Source organism: Dermacentor albipictus, chromosome 2 (assembly GCF_038994185.2).
Source record: "Dermacentor albipictus isolate Rhodes 1998 colony chromosome 2, USDA_Dalb.pri_finalv2, whole genome shotgun sequence".
Taxonomy (NCBI): Eukaryota; Metazoa; Arthropoda; class Arachnida; order Ixodida; family Ixodidae; genus Dermacentor; species Dermacentor albipictus.
Window position 1 is genome coordinate 156,319,268 of NC_091822.1, and position 17,750 is coordinate 156,337,017.

The following is a 17,750-nucleotide window of genomic DNA, read 5'->3' on the forward strand; positions in this document are numbered from 1 at the left end:
AGGGTCTCCAATCCGGCAACATTGATGCCTTCAGGTAGCATGTGTGATCTTATTGACCGGTTGCCTTCATCCAAAAAGATCACGTTCTCGTGACGCCTGCGGCAGAAACGACTTTCAACATCTGCCGCCAAGGCTTGTGAGTGGTGGCGCTGGCTAACACTCCCAGGTTTCTACTAGGAAACAAATACCCAAGAAAGTGGATGGAGTAACGGCGCCGCAGTAGCTCAATTGGTAGAGCATCGCACGTGTAATGCGAAGGTTGTGGGATCATTCCCCACCTCCGGCAAGTTGTTTCTTCATCCACTTTCATTTCCATTAATTTATCGTTTCTATTAAGTTACCGTTTCTTTTTAATTTATTAAGCACAAGTAATTTCCACAAGCCGATCAATGAGTTAGCGGCAAGAGGGAAAATAAAAAAAAATTCTGGATCAAGCTACAGAACAGGTATTCGGCTTTAACTCAGGAAGAGGACCTTAGTGTTGAAGCAATGAACGACAATCTTATGGGTATGATTAAGGAGTGTGCAATAGAAGTCAGTGGTAACTTCGTTAGACAGGATACCGGTAAGCTATCGCAGGAGACGAAAGATCTGATTAAGAAACGCCAATGTATGAAAGCCTCTAACCTACAGCTAGAACAGAACTGACAGAACTTTCCAAGTTAATCAACAAGCGTAAGATAGCTGACATAAGGAAGTATAATATGGATAGAATTGAGCATGCTCTCAGGAACGGAGGAAGCCTAAAAGCAGTGAAGAAACTAGGAATAGGCAAGAATCAGATATATGAGTTAAGAGACAAAGCCGGCAATAATTTACTAATATGGATAAGATAGTTCAAGTGGCTGAGGAGTTCTAGAGAGATTTGTACAGTACCAGTGGCACCCACGAAGATAATGGAAGAGGGAATAGTCTAGAGGAATTCGACATCCCACAGGTAACGCCGGAAGAAGTAAAGAAAGCCTTGGGAGCTATGCAAAGGGGGAAGGCAGCTGGGGAGGATCAGGTTACAGTAGTTTTGTTGAACGATGGTGGGCAGTATATTCTGGAAAAACTGGTCACCCTGTGTACGCAATGCCTCATGACATCAAGCTTACCGGAATCTTGGAAGAACACCAACGTAATCTTAATCGATATAAAAGGGGACGCCAGACTTGAAAAATTATAGAGCGATCAGCTTACTGTCCGGTGTCTACAAAGTATTTACTAAGGTAATCGCGAATAGAATCAAGAACACATTAGACTTCTGTCAACCAAAGGATTAGGCAGGATTTAATAAAGGCTACTCAACAACAGATCGTATTCACACTATCAGTCAGGTGATAGAGAAATGTGCGGAGTATAACCAACCCTTATATATAGCTTTCATTGTCTGCGAGAAAGCGTTTGATTGAGTCGAAACCTCAGCAGTCATGCAGGCATTGCGGAATCAGGGCGCAGAGGAGCCGTATGTAAAAATACTGAAATACAGCGGCTCCACATCCACCGTAGCACTCCATAAAGAAAGCAACAAAATCACAATAAAGAAGGGTGTCAGGAAGGGAGATACGATCTCTCCAACGCTATTCACAGCGTGCTTACAGGAGGTATTCAGAGACCTGGATTGGTAAGAATTGGGGATAAGAGTTGTTTATGGAGAATACCTTAGTAACTTGTGATTTGATGATGATATTACCTTGCTTAGTAACTCAGGGGACCAATTGCAATGCATGCTCAGTGACCTAGAGAGGCAAAGCAGAAGTATGGGTCTAAACATTAATCTGCAAAAAACTAAAGTAATGTTTAACAGTCTCGGAAGAGAACAGCAGTTTACGATAGGTAGCGAGACACTGGAAGTGGTAAAGGAATACATCTACTTAGGGCAGGTAGTGCCCGCGGATCCGGATCATGAGACTGAAATGATCATAAGAATAAGAATGGGCTGGGGTGCGTTTGGCAGGCATTCTCAGATCATGAACACCCGGTTTCCATTATCCCTCAAGAGAAAAGTGTATAACAGCTGTGTCTTACCAGTATTCACGTACGGGGCAGAAACCTGGAGGCTTACGAAAAGGGTTCTACCTAAATTGAGGACGACGCAACGAGCTATGGAAAGAAGAATGATGGGTGTAACGTTAAGAGATGAGAAAAGAGCAGATTGGATGAGGGAACAAACGCGAGTTGATGACATCTTAGTTGAAATCAAGAAAAAGAAATGGGCATGGGCAGGACATGTAATGAGGAGGGAAGATAACCGATCGTCATTAAGGGTTACGGACTGAATTCCAAAGGAAGGGAAGCGTAGCAGGGGGCGGCAGAAAGTTAGGTGGACGGATGAGATTAAGATTGCAGGGACAACATGGCCACAACTAGTACATGACCGGGGTTGTTGGAGAAGGCCTACAATGGGCGAAAGCAGGCTGATGATGATGACACCCTTACACAAATGTACACCCTTTGGGGAGTATATTTGCCACACAGGGATAATCGTCATCTGTATTTCTTGCGTTTCCTTTCTTGAAAACGCTGCGCTCGCTACTTTCCTGACGAGAATGCACTGTAATGCTGATAATGCTTATGTCCTGCCTATGTTAAAAAAGAAAAAAAGAAAAGAAACCAGGATGCATTCTTATAGCCTAGCTTTCTGAACTCCTTTTGGGAGCTTTGTTTTTGTACGCTTCGGTTGTTTCTCGTTTCCCTACTTCCACCAGTTTTCCACTCACCTCTTACTAATCTATATTGCAGACGTGCTTACTTTCCCCCTGCTCTCGATGAACCCAAGGGCTTCAAAGGAGACCAGACGTGCCTAAATCGACCGCATTCCAATAAAACGTGCTCCATCCTTTCCCTATAGCTTTACCGCAGCAAGCACATGCTTCTTCTCTATTCTTATATCTCGCTTTATAGGTGCGGGTTATTCATAGCAGGTTTATTTTCCATTGCCGCCACCCAGGACATCATCTCAGCCTCCCTGATTTTCCGCTTGGCTTTCTTTCTTGCAATGTTGCTCACCATACAGGTCGCATACTTGCTGGTACGCTTCCTGGTCCTTTTCCTCCACTGTGAATCAATATTTTTCCTGTACAAGTACCTGGGAACACTCTCCCAGCCCATTCACTTTCTTCCATATTCCTCAGTCGTTCTTCATAATCAATTTCACTGCGATTCCCTCACATCAAATCTAGTCCAGCCCATATCATCCTGCTCAGCTTCATTTGTACTTTTTTCATGAACGCCCAATGCGAGGCGTCCCGCTGACCTTTAGTTGCCATCGAGTCTTGATTGTATTCCTGATTAAACAAACAACCGCATTTCCTAATGTAAGTCCTGGCACCGTCACACCTTTCCACATGCCCGGAGCACCTCGTACTTATTGCATCCCCATAGCGCTCTGTGTTTCATTATGGCCGCATTTCTCTTCCCCTTTACTGTTTTTTTTCTGTGTTTTCATATGTCTATTTCCTTCGTTTATCCACGTACCAAGGTATTTATATTCTTTTACGCGAGGTATTTCCTGTCCCTGTATTGACACCGTCTGTTCACCGTTTTCATCGAATACCACACCTGATTTTGAACGCTAAATTTCAGACCTAAATTCTCGGCTTCCTGTACACAGATATTAGCCAGACGTTGCATATCACTTTGCTTCTTAGCTAGCAACACAGTGTCGTCCGCATAAAACAAACCTGTAAGCTGCTGCTCTACTACTGTACCCGCCTGTTTGTATGAGAGAATAAACTCAATGTTACTTCTCTCTGGCGCCCTTTCCATCCTCGCCATGTACATCATAAACAGCAGTGGGGATAAAGGGCACCTCCGCCTCAGTCCCTTGTTGAAATCAACTTTCTCCTCGCTCCTCACCCCTTCCCGTTCAAAGCAAACAGTATTTTCTAGGTAAATCTCTCTCAAAAGCTGCATACAATCGCCGCCTAAGCCTTCCCCTTCCAGAATATCCCACAAAATTTTGCGGTCTACGTTGTCATGCGCTCCTGCAATGTCTAAAAAGAAGCCACACATAACGATCTCTTTTCTGCTCTGGATATTTCAATACACTGAGTAAGGACAAATTAAGTTATCATCCAGACGCCTACCTGGCATAGGAAAGACGTACATCGACCATGTGAAAATTAATAAAAGACAAGACGTTTCGGCCTCCATACGGAAGCCTTGTTCCCATTGTACAAGGGGGAACGGGTAAAGTACGCCAGGGTCGCAAAGGGGTATCCTGTTTATGAATCTTCGGTAAGCCATAAAGCGCAAGGGGCGCGCCATTATGGCAAAGAAGCGGTTAGTAGAGGGACTTGTGCTCAGGAGAAACAAAGTGGAACACCTCCGCTAGGAGTTTCTGTGGTTCTTTGTGTACCTTCAAGGTAGGGTAACTCAGTATGAGTCAAGTTTCAGTTCCACGAACATTCTCACAATTCAGCAGCACCTGCATATGAGTTTGTCCCGCGATAATTGTGTTCGACGCTTTTTTTTGTTTCTTTCCTTTTTGCGTGGAGTACAGTGAGGTTTTATGGCACTCAGCCAGGCGCCCAGTTCAACATACTAAAGGTAAACGCCTGCTTCCCTTCCCCCTCCATTTCTTTCGCAACACTTCCTATTATTGTGCATTTCAACTTCGCCATCATGGACTAAGTAACTGCGAGGCATCATGACGTGTCAGGCATCTATCGCAAGGCAACCTTTCTGACGCCGTTCTCTTCCCATCTATCCATTTTCACTGGCCAAATGCACTGGATTTGAAGTTCTGGGCATTCGACATATGAAAACACTGTGTCTCGTTCCAACGCCAACACTCTCATCCGAAGCGTTCGCACGATTAGCCGCGCACTGCCAAGTTCCCAGCGGACGGGCAGAGGTCGAGCACGTCGCGTCCGCGTTAGAAGCGAAGTAGAAGAGCACTAGAGGCGAACGCTTGTCACCACGCGCTCGCGTGCTCTTCCCGTGATGCCTCCTTTTTTTCTGTTTTAATGCGGAGCACTCTCGACGACTTCAACACAATCTTCTGTACCGCGTATCTAGCAGCTGGCTTCTTTCGCGAAACACGAGAACGCTGGACGCGTGCGCCTGGCGTCAACTCCCCTGATGCCTAGGCGCTGGCAGCTTAATCAAAAAAAAAAAAAGAAGTAGGAGAAGAACAGGGATCCGTACACACTCCTGGTGATCGGCTGAGATAAGGGTATTCATTTCAGCATACACAAGGATTGACTTACATCGAAAAAAATACAACAACCAAAGAACAGGTAAATCTGCAACAGTGCGAGGGTCCACTCAAAAGTTCTGTCCCGCTATGCTTGGGCTGCTCCCAGAACGCTCTATAGAGACGCACATGTCTGTACTCGAGCAACAACTTTCTGTAGCAATGAAGGGAAAGCCACGGAGGCAAAGCGCGCACAAGTGAGAGCGCTTCTGAAAAGAGTCCCGCGTTTTAACCCACATCAGTTTAGGCTGGGGAAGAGAAAACGTAAACACCTTATTAGCAACCGTTAAATAAGATGAAACACACCACTGAATGTAAACGTTTACTTTATTTTGCCGTCGCCGTCGCCCGTGGAAGCTGCGTCGAATCAGCGTCTGTTCCGAGCAACCAAAAGCACTGTCAAACGCTGGCGGACTACTTGGCGCCCTAACACTTGTGCAGCAGCCGCGCAAAGAACCATTCGATGGAAAACCAAGCTTGCTGCACGTTACGTAGATGTCAGCTGGAGTTGAGTCCGCTGAATTTGTAACTAAGCTTCAGAGATGTCACGTGACGTTCCCTCCTAGTATTCTTATTTCACCCATGTTCGCCTTGTCAGGGTTCACACGTGTAACATGTTTTATTCGATACGAGAAGGAGGCATCAAAGGGATTGAACTTGCTTCCTTTGTAGATTGCCTTGTTCATGAGTCACTGGTGCTTGAACGATGTTTCTTTTCTTCTTTTTTTATTACGTACACTGACAATTTCACAAAAATTTGACATTGATAAAGAGAAGACAGAACTAAAAATAATGCTCACACGCAGGTGTTCTGATGCAACGACATCGCAAAATGACTAACTGTATCGCGGACATGAACTACACGTCTGTCAATTGCTGAGTGCATTTCAACATCAAGTCACATCTAAAACCGTTTAATAACACAGCAAAGCTACCGTATCACTGTGATGAGGCACTGTACACATGGAGCTGCTACCACACGTTACGTTCAGGTCTATTCGCGATTTCTCGAAATTCCACGCCTAAGTGCAATAAATAAACGAATGACTGCCCAACGTTCAGATCACAGACTCAAGCTCTCCTTTACTGTTGTAACACGTATAACTAGCAAAGCGTACATTTTGTACTGAGTTCTTTCTTTTTTGTGCGTGCGTAGACACAACACGCAATCATTGGTAAGTATACGACATCGCGGTGGCAAGCCGTTCGTCACGTGATGTTACCGGCACAGAATCTCTTGCCCGACACTGAAGCAGTGCCAGTGCAGTTTACCGCAGTTTTCTTTTGGACGTAGAGAGCTTCCGTTGGCTGAAGCTACCGCTGCAGATTTAGGCTTTTTTATTCGTACTTACGCCACCTAAAGGTCCTCGACAGTCCTTTTTGCAGGGGGCACCACTGTGTCCATCTGACTAGGTCTCCACACTGAGCAAGATGACTAAGCCAAGAACGGCGATCACTCATAAACTCACTCGAGGGACGCCCACACAGGAGAGGTTTCTGATGCGCCGTGTCCTTAAAGTAACGCCCCACAGGGACAATTGTTGCACAGACGCTTGGCTTGGATGTCGGCGCCGAGGCACTTTCGACGTCGTACAACAACACGACTGCGTCACGGCACACGACGATTGTCTCCTGCCTCCCCCCCCCCTCCCAAAATCGAGGCACAGTCGAGAGAAGGAACAGTGTTCGTGGCGATACGTCGCGCGCACTCGCGATGCAGTTCGATGACGCGGCAAGATGACGCAACGCTCCCGGAAGTGGGATTTAAGTTTGCCTCCGCAACCTACCGGCGCCGCTGTGCGTCCTCTTTCGAACCATGCAGGCGTGGCGCGGTTGGGTAGGGCGGTGGCAAAAAAAAGCAGCAAGGTCCGCTTCTCCGGGCATCATCCGGCTCGTTCACCCGAAGCCGTTGCTGACAGCTGACTGGGAACCGAGTGAAACGCCTCGCTGTATCTTACGAAGCTCGCTGCCCGTAACCTCTTCTCGCGCAAGGAAGGCTGCGGCGATCTGCGCACACGGTGTTTTCTGCCTGCCGGGAACGAGCCCGAGTCCGGCCAGACTCGCCAAAGGGGTCGCCATGGCGGCATCGTCGTCTTGAGCCCAACGTTTCCGGCGAAGCGCTTAGATCACCTTGGCTTCGATGAGTATGGCGACAACGGTGAAGATCACGTATAGCAGCACGAGCAGGGCGCCGAAGGCTCGCTTGACGTGGAACCGCATCACGATCATCGCGACGAGGGTGGACACCAGCGTGGTGGTGATGGTTCCGTACAGGATGCCGATCATGGTCGTCCATTTCAGCTGCGCAGGCGACGAAGAAAGTTTGTTAGCGAATGGGCGGGACAATAGGTACGCTACTATAGTACGAATGCATTTTGCTACGTCTTGCTCGACGCGCATCGATGCGCCGCTGCGAAGCCATTCGACAGGGGCTCCCGGCAAACAACGGCGACACGAAATGCGAAAGAAAGCAGCGACGGCGAAATGCGGTGGCGACGCCATCTCAAAGCTCGCACGTTAGTTTCCTGTGACGTCACGGAATCTGACAGCATTTGCTCGGGACTATAGTAATTCGCGTGTTGGCAAAAGAGGATTACATATTGCATCCTAAACGGACTTATTTCCTTATAACTAGCTTTATAACTTATGAATAACTTATAAATAGCTTTATTTCCATCAAGTAGATGGAAATAAAGCTATTCTATTCTATTCTATCCTAAACGGACTTGAGAATTGACCTAAAGCAACTGCGGAGGCTTTCTCCACGCACAAGAGCCGGCCGATTGCGCGAGAGTGTTACGGAATCGGTGACGTTATGCCCACGTCGCAAAGCGATGCCGTTTGCGCGCGAAGTTCAAAAGATGGAAGTTTCGCTGTCACCTTGTCCGTTAAACATCAGCTTTTCCCCACTAGACAAATGTAAACAAAATTTTGAAAAGTGATATACCGTTCCAAACCAACGCAGCGTTGCTCTTTAGTGTCACTTTAAGGTAAACATACTGTAAATCCGTAAATCCAGCAAAGCTTTTTTTTCGCTGCCCGTTATTCGAGTCGAGAACAGACAAGCCAGCGATACTTACGCTCATGACTCCCCCGCTCTGGGCGAGCTTTAGTGTATAGGGAATTCCGAAGCCGAGCAGCAGATCTAGATTGCATCAGGTCAAGGTCATCACACGTGGAACGCCGGTCGTACAAACATATGCAAAATGTCGACAGTGTAAGTCACCGCACGCATGCATAAAACAATGAAAAAGAGGCGACCAGCTGAGTTCGGCCAGCTATACCATCCCTTAGTTTCGTATTTTTATGACGTGGCTCGGTGGGCTTCGTGAACTGCTTTCAAGCTAAGGAAGGAGCTGGCAGTGCGCAAGCAACAACGAATTAATTTCGTGTTCATGGCCGTTCCTCTGCACCTCTTTTAGGTAGCAAAATATCGGTTAGGCCGTAATGAATAGACCGTAAAAAGCAACTTGACATAAAAATTGTTGCAGCGCAAACACATGCAACCACAAGGTATCAAGGACGAGACACAAGCGCTTGTGTCCTGCCGTTCTTGATACCTTGTGGTTGCATGTGTTTGCGCTGTAACAATTTTTATGTGAAGTATGCACCAACTCGCCCAGAAAGAAGTTTTAATGAATAAACGTAAAAAGCAAATGACGCGTCCATCAAGCAGCAGTTAAAAGCGACAAGGTCAAGTCAGATAATTTAGGATAATTCTAAAAATTATTCACTTAGACACGTTAGACATTTACTTACGCTTGTGAGTGAGCGAACGGTGCTATTTGATATTTTTTGTTTGTGGCAATGTTGTAACGACGACATTTAGAGTGATCACAGGCACGCGGCATGCCAGCACACTTCAAAGAATCTGCTCTTATATCGCAACACTGCTACAGTGACTTTACTTTCCGAACAGACATTCAAGACACGTTCACTGCAATACTAAAAATGCCCCCCCAACCCGCCCCCTGCCCTGATCCTTAAAGTGAACTAAGCATCCTGTAAAGCGTGCTTCGTTTAGGGCTTGTGCGCGCGCGGTGAAGCCGACGCACTTCCGTACAAGGATTGACGTATTTGGGCGGACATTGTACAGTACGACCCGTAAATTAAGACAGATAAGCAACGTCAGACAGAACCTCTCAGGAAAATATATTGCTCAAGTGGAAGATAATGAAAAATAGAACATGGTGGTGGTTCGCTTTTCTGAGAGAAAACGCGAAACGAAAAAAAAGTAAAATTTTTTCGCATTCTTTTGTACATGGGCAGTGTAGAAGCTTTGCAGGAGTGGAGAGGGGAGGAGGCGTTTAATACGGTTATTTGTTATCCCCGAGACCTACCACTTCTATATTGGCCCTGGTAGTGAGGCGAGGCTTGGACATGCCAAAAGGCTGTTGAAGGAAGCTGAAAACAGGAAAACGGAATATCCATGACGACTGAACTCCGAAGTCAGGACTTTGAATAAAAGGCCTAGAAAGAACGTTCGGAGAGCCTCCCACAAAGCCGTACACTAAACCTGATCAAAAGAAATTCAATTGCCCATCTCGCGGTGATACCTCAGATGCCATGTTACATAGCGTCAGCATCAGACGTGCTGCTGTGTCCGCCTGCATTCAACTAAAGCACCTTGCAACTGAAGCAACTGCTTCATCGAACTACCATGGCATACCGGCCTACAAATACAATGATACGAAGGCGTCGGCTGTCACCGCTTTTTTTCTTCGTTTTTTTTCTCACTGTACTAGGAAAACGGACGTGCAACAAAATTAGTGTTCTGAGACGTTCTGTTTGAACACAACTCAATAAGATGTCAGTACAATATGTCACCGCTACCGCCACTGTTCCTGTTGTCCGCGTCTGTCGTCGCGGTATTGTGACCACATAAAGCAGCAAGGAACACGCCATCACCGTCAGCCTCAAACTGCCCACAACTTGCAGAAGGCGATAAAACGCAGCACGCCCGACTAGCTGATGTCCTTAGTAGTGAGACACCATATCTAGACACTGAAAACACAAGCCTCGAATGTTTCATTGCGATGTGAACAAGTAGAGGGTGTCGCTGAACAGTACAATCACTCAGGCAGTGTGAACGGTAGTAATTCCAAAGTGCCGGAGAGGCGGTTTAGAATGAGTGTCACATGTAACTTGTACTTTTAGCCACAGACGACAGAAAATATAGGTTACATTGTCCAAAGACTGTCCGTTTGACAGCATTGAAATTATCACGACTGGCCAAAAAAAGGATACTCAGCAGGGGGCCACCGTAGCAAGCCGATATCGCCATACGAGGATATCCTTGCCTGGCCACCGACAGGTTCGATATGTAATCTGAAAAAAAAAAAGACGAGAAATAAAGAAACACGGATAATAATGGTTGACAATCGTTGTCAGCAGTGAACTAGTAGAGGTTGCATGTATGCGTAAAAGAAAAAGAACCGGTATACAGTGCTGATGTGTGATATGTATGTCGATGAAAACATCGCTTGTAGGGCGTGCATTTATAGAAGAGAATGTTTTTGCAATACTGAAAGCAAAAAAAAAGCAAAAAAAAGAAAGAAAAGAAAGGGGGTGGGGAGGGCACGATACTGCAACCTAGTTCCTGCAGTAATGTGTCGCAATTATCTAATGCTGTGAATGAATTGAATGCTCGAATAAGGTAACTTATGCTTGACTAACTTTAGTGCACGAAAGTGCTACAAATGTTTCATAAACACTTCAGTGAGTAGGTGTTCGCTTGCTAATGGCCCCGGTTATTCGTTACTTACCGCCTATGCTGTTACCCCAGGCCAGGACTGTCATTCCCAGGAAGGCGTCACTCAGCCCAATAACGATGCCGAACGTCTGCAAAAAGCAAACATGAGAGGCCATGGCGTGTGAATATTCCGAAAAATCTGAAATGGTTGTTATTCAACTAGTGACGTCATGCGACAACGTGCGTGGACTTAGCTATATTTAAGTAGTTTAACTAGTTAAAAAGAGAGAGAAAACTAATGCCAAGACACAAAAAAAATGAGGGAAGAAAGGCAGATAGGTTGGCCAGGTTTACTGTCCGGTTATCTGAAGATAAGGAGAAAAGATGAGGAAAAGATGGAGAAAAGAAGAGAGAACATGAATAGAACCTGCCTGTTCAAACACGAGAAATATAGTTTTTCTTTCGTTCCCCACCTACAGTTACAGCGTCGTAACACAGAAGCGGTCTAGCCGAGGTGTGTCTCGATGTCAATTCAATTCAATTCAATTCAATTCAATTCAATTCAATTCAATTCAATTCAATTCAATCCACGTTTACTCTTCCACAAAACATCCTGAAAAGCTGAATCAACGGTCCCCTTGACTAGGCCCATAAATATCTACGAGGCAGCTGCACACAATTAGATGTGAACGTACACTTTGGAAAAAAGAAACAAAGAAAACACTGGTCTCTTTACAAACCCAAGATAAATCGGTAATTAAAGATCAATAAATTTTTTTATAACAGTATCTAACTTTCACAGAGGTATACATATACTATACGGAAAACGTATACAGATGTCAGATATACATATCACAATTTGAAACTGTGGGGAGCAAAAAAAGAAGGCAGAGTTCACTAAGAGTTAAATCGCGATAGCTGTTTGTCGACTGGCCAGCCATTTTTCACTAACTGCATGTTCGCTATCACGATCGATCGATGTTTCGGGTTCGAGTCCCGGGCCGCGGCGGCCGCATCGCGATGGGGGCGGCCGGAACGCGTAAAACGCTAGTGGATCGTGCATCGGGCGCTCGTTGCCCCCATAATAAAAAAAATCATTTCGGAATCCTTCAGTGCGGCGTCCTTATAACTCAACGTTCAGTTTCGGAACGTTAAGTTTCTCACTTTAGTCTTGCTCAACAATTAGCCCGCGCAATGTTCTTACGACATACATGCTCTAACGTACGAACTTCTTTTTTTTTTTTTACAACGGACAATTGCGGACTGGGCCAGACGGTGCTGCGACTGTTTCACGTGTACCGCTACAAGTGCCGCCGACGGCAGACGCCTTTTGATCGATGGAAATCGGAGGTACGAAAAAACCAAATGCGACTATCAGACGACATACAGATGGACAAGAGTCCTGCACTTCTTCGTGGCTATATCGTTTGCTCGACAGCACTTAAGAATGCATGGGCTGAACTATGGATACGCTCCGAACAGACCAGACCTACTAGAGAAGCAGAAGAACCACGATAAAAAAAATACCGTTGTTCCCATTCCAACGTGATGCAAGTGACATGTTGGCAATGGCTCGTTAACGGCTATCGAGCCTGACATTGTACATAACGACAGGTGGCAGCAAAACACTTTGTTCAATTCGCAGCATGGTTCGTTTGAAGTATACGGTCATCTAAGACAGCGCTCGTCCGAGCGAAAGTGGATAACATTGCGCTATTTTCGTCTCGCGTTAGTTTGCTGGTCAGCGGTCAGGAAAAAAAGAAAAGAAAAATCTTATCGCGGAACTTCCGTCGAGTATATGTGAGACGTCAGAAGGACCCGATACTTGTGCTCGTGCTCCCCTGCACCGCCGCGTATCGCGACTTCGCCGCTACCATCGCCGATCAATTGAGCTAATCATTGTCCTATTATTACAGCGAAGCTGCATACCTCTACCGTCCAAGGAAACTTTTTGTGTCGTCGTAAGCAAAAAGCTCCCCATACGTGGGCCGATCCCGGAGATAGTGCAATGCCGGGCCGACCCTCGGCTGAGGTGCAGTGCGCCATTAAGTGGCCCACGTACACGGCTTCGCGGGGCATCCTTCTTCACAGAGTGGAAGGGGCACTGAATTTTTTTCTTTTTTTTTGCCGCTGCAAGTTTGCAGAATGCGGTAGCTTTTGCGTAGAAGCGAGCAATGACGCGAAGTGGCGTCGTAAATCGTTAACGCTTCCTACAAGCTGTACGCTACCGCCACTCGCAGTAGACAGTGACCCTGCTGTCAGTTTGGAGTAAAGGCAGGTAACGCACAAAATAAGAAAGCACATTAGCTTTAAAGGCAGTCAGTTTCTTCCACGTTCGATGGTTTATTAACATGACTGAACAACGAATCCTGTGGGACAATAATAATCGCTTCAGAGGTAGAGATAACTAGCTAGATGACGCATCAACCCCAATCCCGCTCCGAAGGAATTACTCATGAACGCCAATTCAATGCTTCCGCAGTGGACCCACGGCAATTTTGTGCGGGCACAGGGTACAAGAAGAGAGGTAACGTACCCAGAAAGTGAAGGAACAGTATTAAGCAACGCTAATTATGTTTACCGGGGTATTACTTCAACGTTACACGGTCGGAGAAGAAAATGGAAGCCAAGCTTCTCTTTCCAACTATCGCCTTCAAATGGTTGCAAAGGTAAAGAAGTCCGGGGTTTTACGTGCCGATACCACGATGGGATTATTGAGGCCTGCCGTAGTGGGGGACTCCGGAAGCCTGAACTAAGGGCTTAACCGTACGAGAGTTTCTCCATCCCATATGAAATAAACGTTTTCTCTCTCTCTCTCTGTCTCTACCTTAACCTACTCGCCATCCTTCAATTAGTCTTATTCGCTTCGCCTGCCAGATTACACATAAACTTTTCAGGCCGAACTTTCGGGCAATGGTGCTCGCTTTGCGAAGGTTACCCAATTACGCTACGAGAGTAGTTATTGTCACAGATTGTCTCTCTCTATGCAGCGCGCTTACCGCGCCTACAAATTCGGCAGCTTTGAACATATTTTGTGCATTAGCTCCGGGCCACTTAAGTTTAGTTTATTTAGTCTGGCTACCAGGCCACCGAGACGTTTATCTTAATGAAATAGGCGATTCTTTGGTACGAACCTCTTTAAATGGACCGGTGATATCTGCGTAGCCGGTAATTGCCAATATCACTGTGGCTAGATATAGGAAGTTTTTTCTTTTTCTTGACCGAAGACAGAAAAAAGCCTCTCATTAGGAACACCTACGGACTTTATGCGCCTAAATTATTTTTGGTACCGACAACGGTGTCGTAAGTGACGATTTGAAGTGCCATTTACAAGGCTGCGTTGTCGTATTCCACCCCTTAATTTTTACTTGCACGGATGTGGTCTGGCGGTATCCCCTTTATGCTACCTTTGCAATGAGGCGGAATCCATTCATCCCTTTTTACTACCGTGGCGGCGGTTTTCTACTCAACGAAAACTACGTTTGGAAATTCGGCTTCGTAATCTAGGGCTACCGTTACTCAGAACTGTTCTAATCTAACTTGGACCATTGGTGTTAGGATACAGCCGCGGAAAGTTTGCCAAGCCATTTATAATTAGCTCTGCGACACAAAAAGATTGCCTTACTAATATTTTCCATTTTACAGGACCTATTTATTTCTCCTTCAATTTATTATCAAGCTAGAAAATTCAAATAGCAAAAAGACACATTCAAAGCAATAACATTATTAATATTACTATTCAAAATTTAGCTTACTTACTTTTTACATCTACCGTTTACTTCAGGAATTTTTAATATTAGGTTCGTGTTACTCTACCCGTGTATGCAACGCTGACTACCCTGCTGCACTATTTTATTTAATTCATTATCACTTTCTTTCCCATTTTCGATTACTGTCTCCCCACACCTCAACCCTTCCTTTTTTTTTAAACACAGTACCAGCCGGTTCGTGGCATATCCTTCCACAGTGTGCTTGTGCCATCAAAAAAGGGGATCAATATGGAGATGATCTTCAAGATGGACGCGACGTGGAGACCAGCTCTCCGAAGAACGAAAACGAGTCCCTCCCCCCCCAACCTCTCGCGGCGAAGATTCGTTCATATTATATAACGCCTGCACTAACACGGCAAACAAGACGGCATCATCCGGATTCACTAACACCCTATTATGCTCGAACTAACACGTTTAAATTTTCTTTTTTTCCCAGAACAGTATCAGACTGGAACGACAGTTTACAGACACAGTGTGACTAAAATTTGTATAAATCTGTATTTGTTTGTTCTTAATTTGTCCTCTTTTGTTTGTATACGTTCTATTGCCCCTCTGCTTGGACCGAAAGGTCTGCAGTATGTACTAAATAAATAAATAAATAAAATAAATAAATTCCGCAACGCATAATTACCTTGAGCAGCGAGAGCACCTCGTTGGCGAGCAGGTAGATCCACGCGACGGCCACCAGGAAGCCGACGTAGCCGAAGACCCAGTGGTAGCCGGGGGGATCCTCGTACGTCGACGTGGCGAAGACCGTGCCGGCCACGCACGCGAACGCCAGGGCCACGATCACGATGACCGGCACGCCGCCCACCATGTCGTCGCCGCCTGAGGGGGGGAGGAGCGAACGTGGTCGAGAAAAGCTCGCCGAGGCATCGTCGTCCTAACGGGCCGGAAATAAAAAACACTCATTGCGCAATAAAAGTTTTTTTTTCTTTTTTACGGAATTAAACTCCAAGCGAATTTGCGCAGCCGCCGCCGTGTCCGCGGATGCCGAATGTAAATGTTGGCCGTCACGTGACCTCTCCGAGTTTCGGAGGTGAGACGACGCAGTAAAACGGTAAAAGGGAGCGGTAGCGCGGAACGCTCGCTCTGGGGGGAAAAAGGCACGCGCGCTCCACGATGCCGGCGATGCGTGATCACGAGTGCTCGCGTTCATCGAGGGAACTCCGCGTCCATAAGGGCGCGTGACGTGACACGCGGTTAAATCAGTTGAGCGAACGCTTACTGCACTTTATTTATACCGTCCATGAAACCATAAACTTTACTTCCCGTGATGACCTTATATCTTGCATTCACTGTCAATACTTCGCTCTTCGTGTGAAACTGCGACGTTTCATATTTTTTTATAGAAAATTTCGCGCCATCTGGAAAGGAAAAGAAGTTTGTGAACGCACAGGTGTGAATGTTACTTTACATGCACCGTGAAAATTTCTTGGTCTCCGCTACTCCAAGACATCGACGTGGAAAGAGGCGCAGTAAGTGACGCGGACGCGAAAGCACGCACAAGACCCAGTTAGTGAAATGCGCGGAGAACGTTGTGCACTATACGCTGCCGTTGTACCTTGCAAAGCGATTAGTCGGGCAGCCTGGCATACTTGTAAATGTTGGATTGAGGGAACATAATAATACAGTACGGTAAAACTGGAGTGTATCTGATAACCTTGTCCTCCATTGCGGATAGTGCGATTGTACCCATCTTCTTCCTTTCACGTATGTACTTCGGTGCAGAAGCATTGGGAAAAGCTTGTCAGGGAGATACTAAAGGGTTCTGAAATAGAGCTATCCAAGACTAATCGTGTCAGCAGCCCTTGAGCGTGTTCGTGAAAAAAAAAAAGCTAATATTTTTACGCAGCTTTGCAATGCGTGAGAGCGTTGTATGAACGTTGAAAATACATGTGTCGTTTTTTTTTATGTTGCGTTACGTTATGTTAGGAGGTCCCGGTACTGTTCAGGGCTACGCGATCTCACTCTGTATTGTAACTTTGTGTAACACACGTAACGTTTACGTAAAGCTATTCTGCTTCTATGTTACCCAAAACTTTTCACAGGTCCGTGCTCTTTCCTTGTCATTAGTATTACGTTTCGTTGTCACGTGTGACTCGAATGATTCACTGGACACGCGCTCATTGAGTAATCGTACAGGAGTATAGATATAAGCATGCACAGTCGAATTAACCTCGGCTGGAAGTTAACGTTTGTTCCAGTCGTTAATTTAGCGCCTTTGTCTCCGTATCTGCGATCGTGTTGCATAACCCGTTCTTGACCTACCCAAGCGTGACAAGGACAAGATAAGATACAAGGACAACAGATAAGGCGATACGAGCTGCGTATGAAAACTACGAAGCTTGACTGCGTCTCTTTCTGTCTCCCTCTTTCATGCTATCTAGCCATATAGTCACTGGCCCTATCTGTCTAGTCTAATTCACTGAGTAACAATGACTCGAGCACCAGTTATAGCTTCACGAAAGCAGTCTGCAGGCAGCCTCCAACGAGGCAGTTTTAGATAAGGCGACTGCCGCGTTCTATATTGGCACAGTGCACAGCAGTGGACAAGAGGGCGTCCTTGACACGAACGCTGAGAGATCTGCACACAGAAATCTAGTTCATGGCTCTTTCTGGGCGTCTATGCTGTGCCAGTTCCAGAACGTGTCATGTATAAGCTTCTCTGTTCGCACAAATGCTGCGAAAGTTGAGGTATTTATGCCTGCCGAAGAAAGTTTTCGGAACGCAGAAAGTGTGGGCGTATTCTCGTACTTCGTCGCCTAGATACGCTACGTTGCGCAATTGATAGTATATCGATAGTGACGGCGCCTACTATTTCCCTCCCGATATGCTTCGGTAGCGACATAATTGAGATTTGTTTCGGCCAACATTCAGAGAAACGTTCCCACAGGCAGGCGCATGCATTTTGTCAAAGCTATGCTAATGAAATATTTGATTTTTAAGGGTTCCTGACGGGGAGTAAACAAATTAACATTTACATCAGCAATGAGCGCATGGGACGTATATTCCCTGACAACGAAATCCTCCGGTCAAATAAAAAATACCTAAGCTTGTGTGATCGGCTTGCTTAATAATGTTGCTTGACTGAACCTCCTACCCG

The 17,750-nt window shown here is 46.0% G+C and overlaps 1 protein-coding gene and 1 non-coding gene across 3 annotated transcripts in view; one reads left to right on the top strand and one right to left on the bottom strand.

The window, feature by feature from the left end:
- Positions 1-213: 213 nt before the first annotated feature.
- On the top strand, positions 214-286 carry TRNAT-UGU (transfer RNA threonine (anticodon UGU)). Its single transcript has one exon. It is a non-coding gene; the product is annotated as a tRNA-Thr (tRNA).
- A 5,284-nt stretch (positions 287-5,570) lies between these two features.
- LOC135915516 (mitochondrial sodium/calcium exchanger protein-like) overlaps positions 5,571-17,750 on the bottom strand; it is a 153,894-nt gene continuing 141,714 nt past the window's right edge. For both annotated transcript variants that reach the window (XM_065448631.1, XM_065448632.1), the window contains exons 12-16: positions 15,276-15,472; positions 10,948-11,023; positions 10,430-10,510; positions 8,263-8,327; positions 5,571-7,483 (exon numbers count right to left, since the gene is read on the bottom strand). In XM_065448631.1, the coding sequence (XP_065304703.1) occupies positions 7,304-7,483; positions 8,263-8,327; positions 10,430-10,510; positions 10,948-11,023; positions 15,276-15,472 (599 nt within the window). In that variant the 3' untranslated portion in view covers positions 5,571-7,303. The remainder of the gene's footprint in view (positions 7,484-8,262; positions 8,328-10,429; positions 10,511-10,947; positions 11,024-15,275; positions 15,473-17,750) is intronic.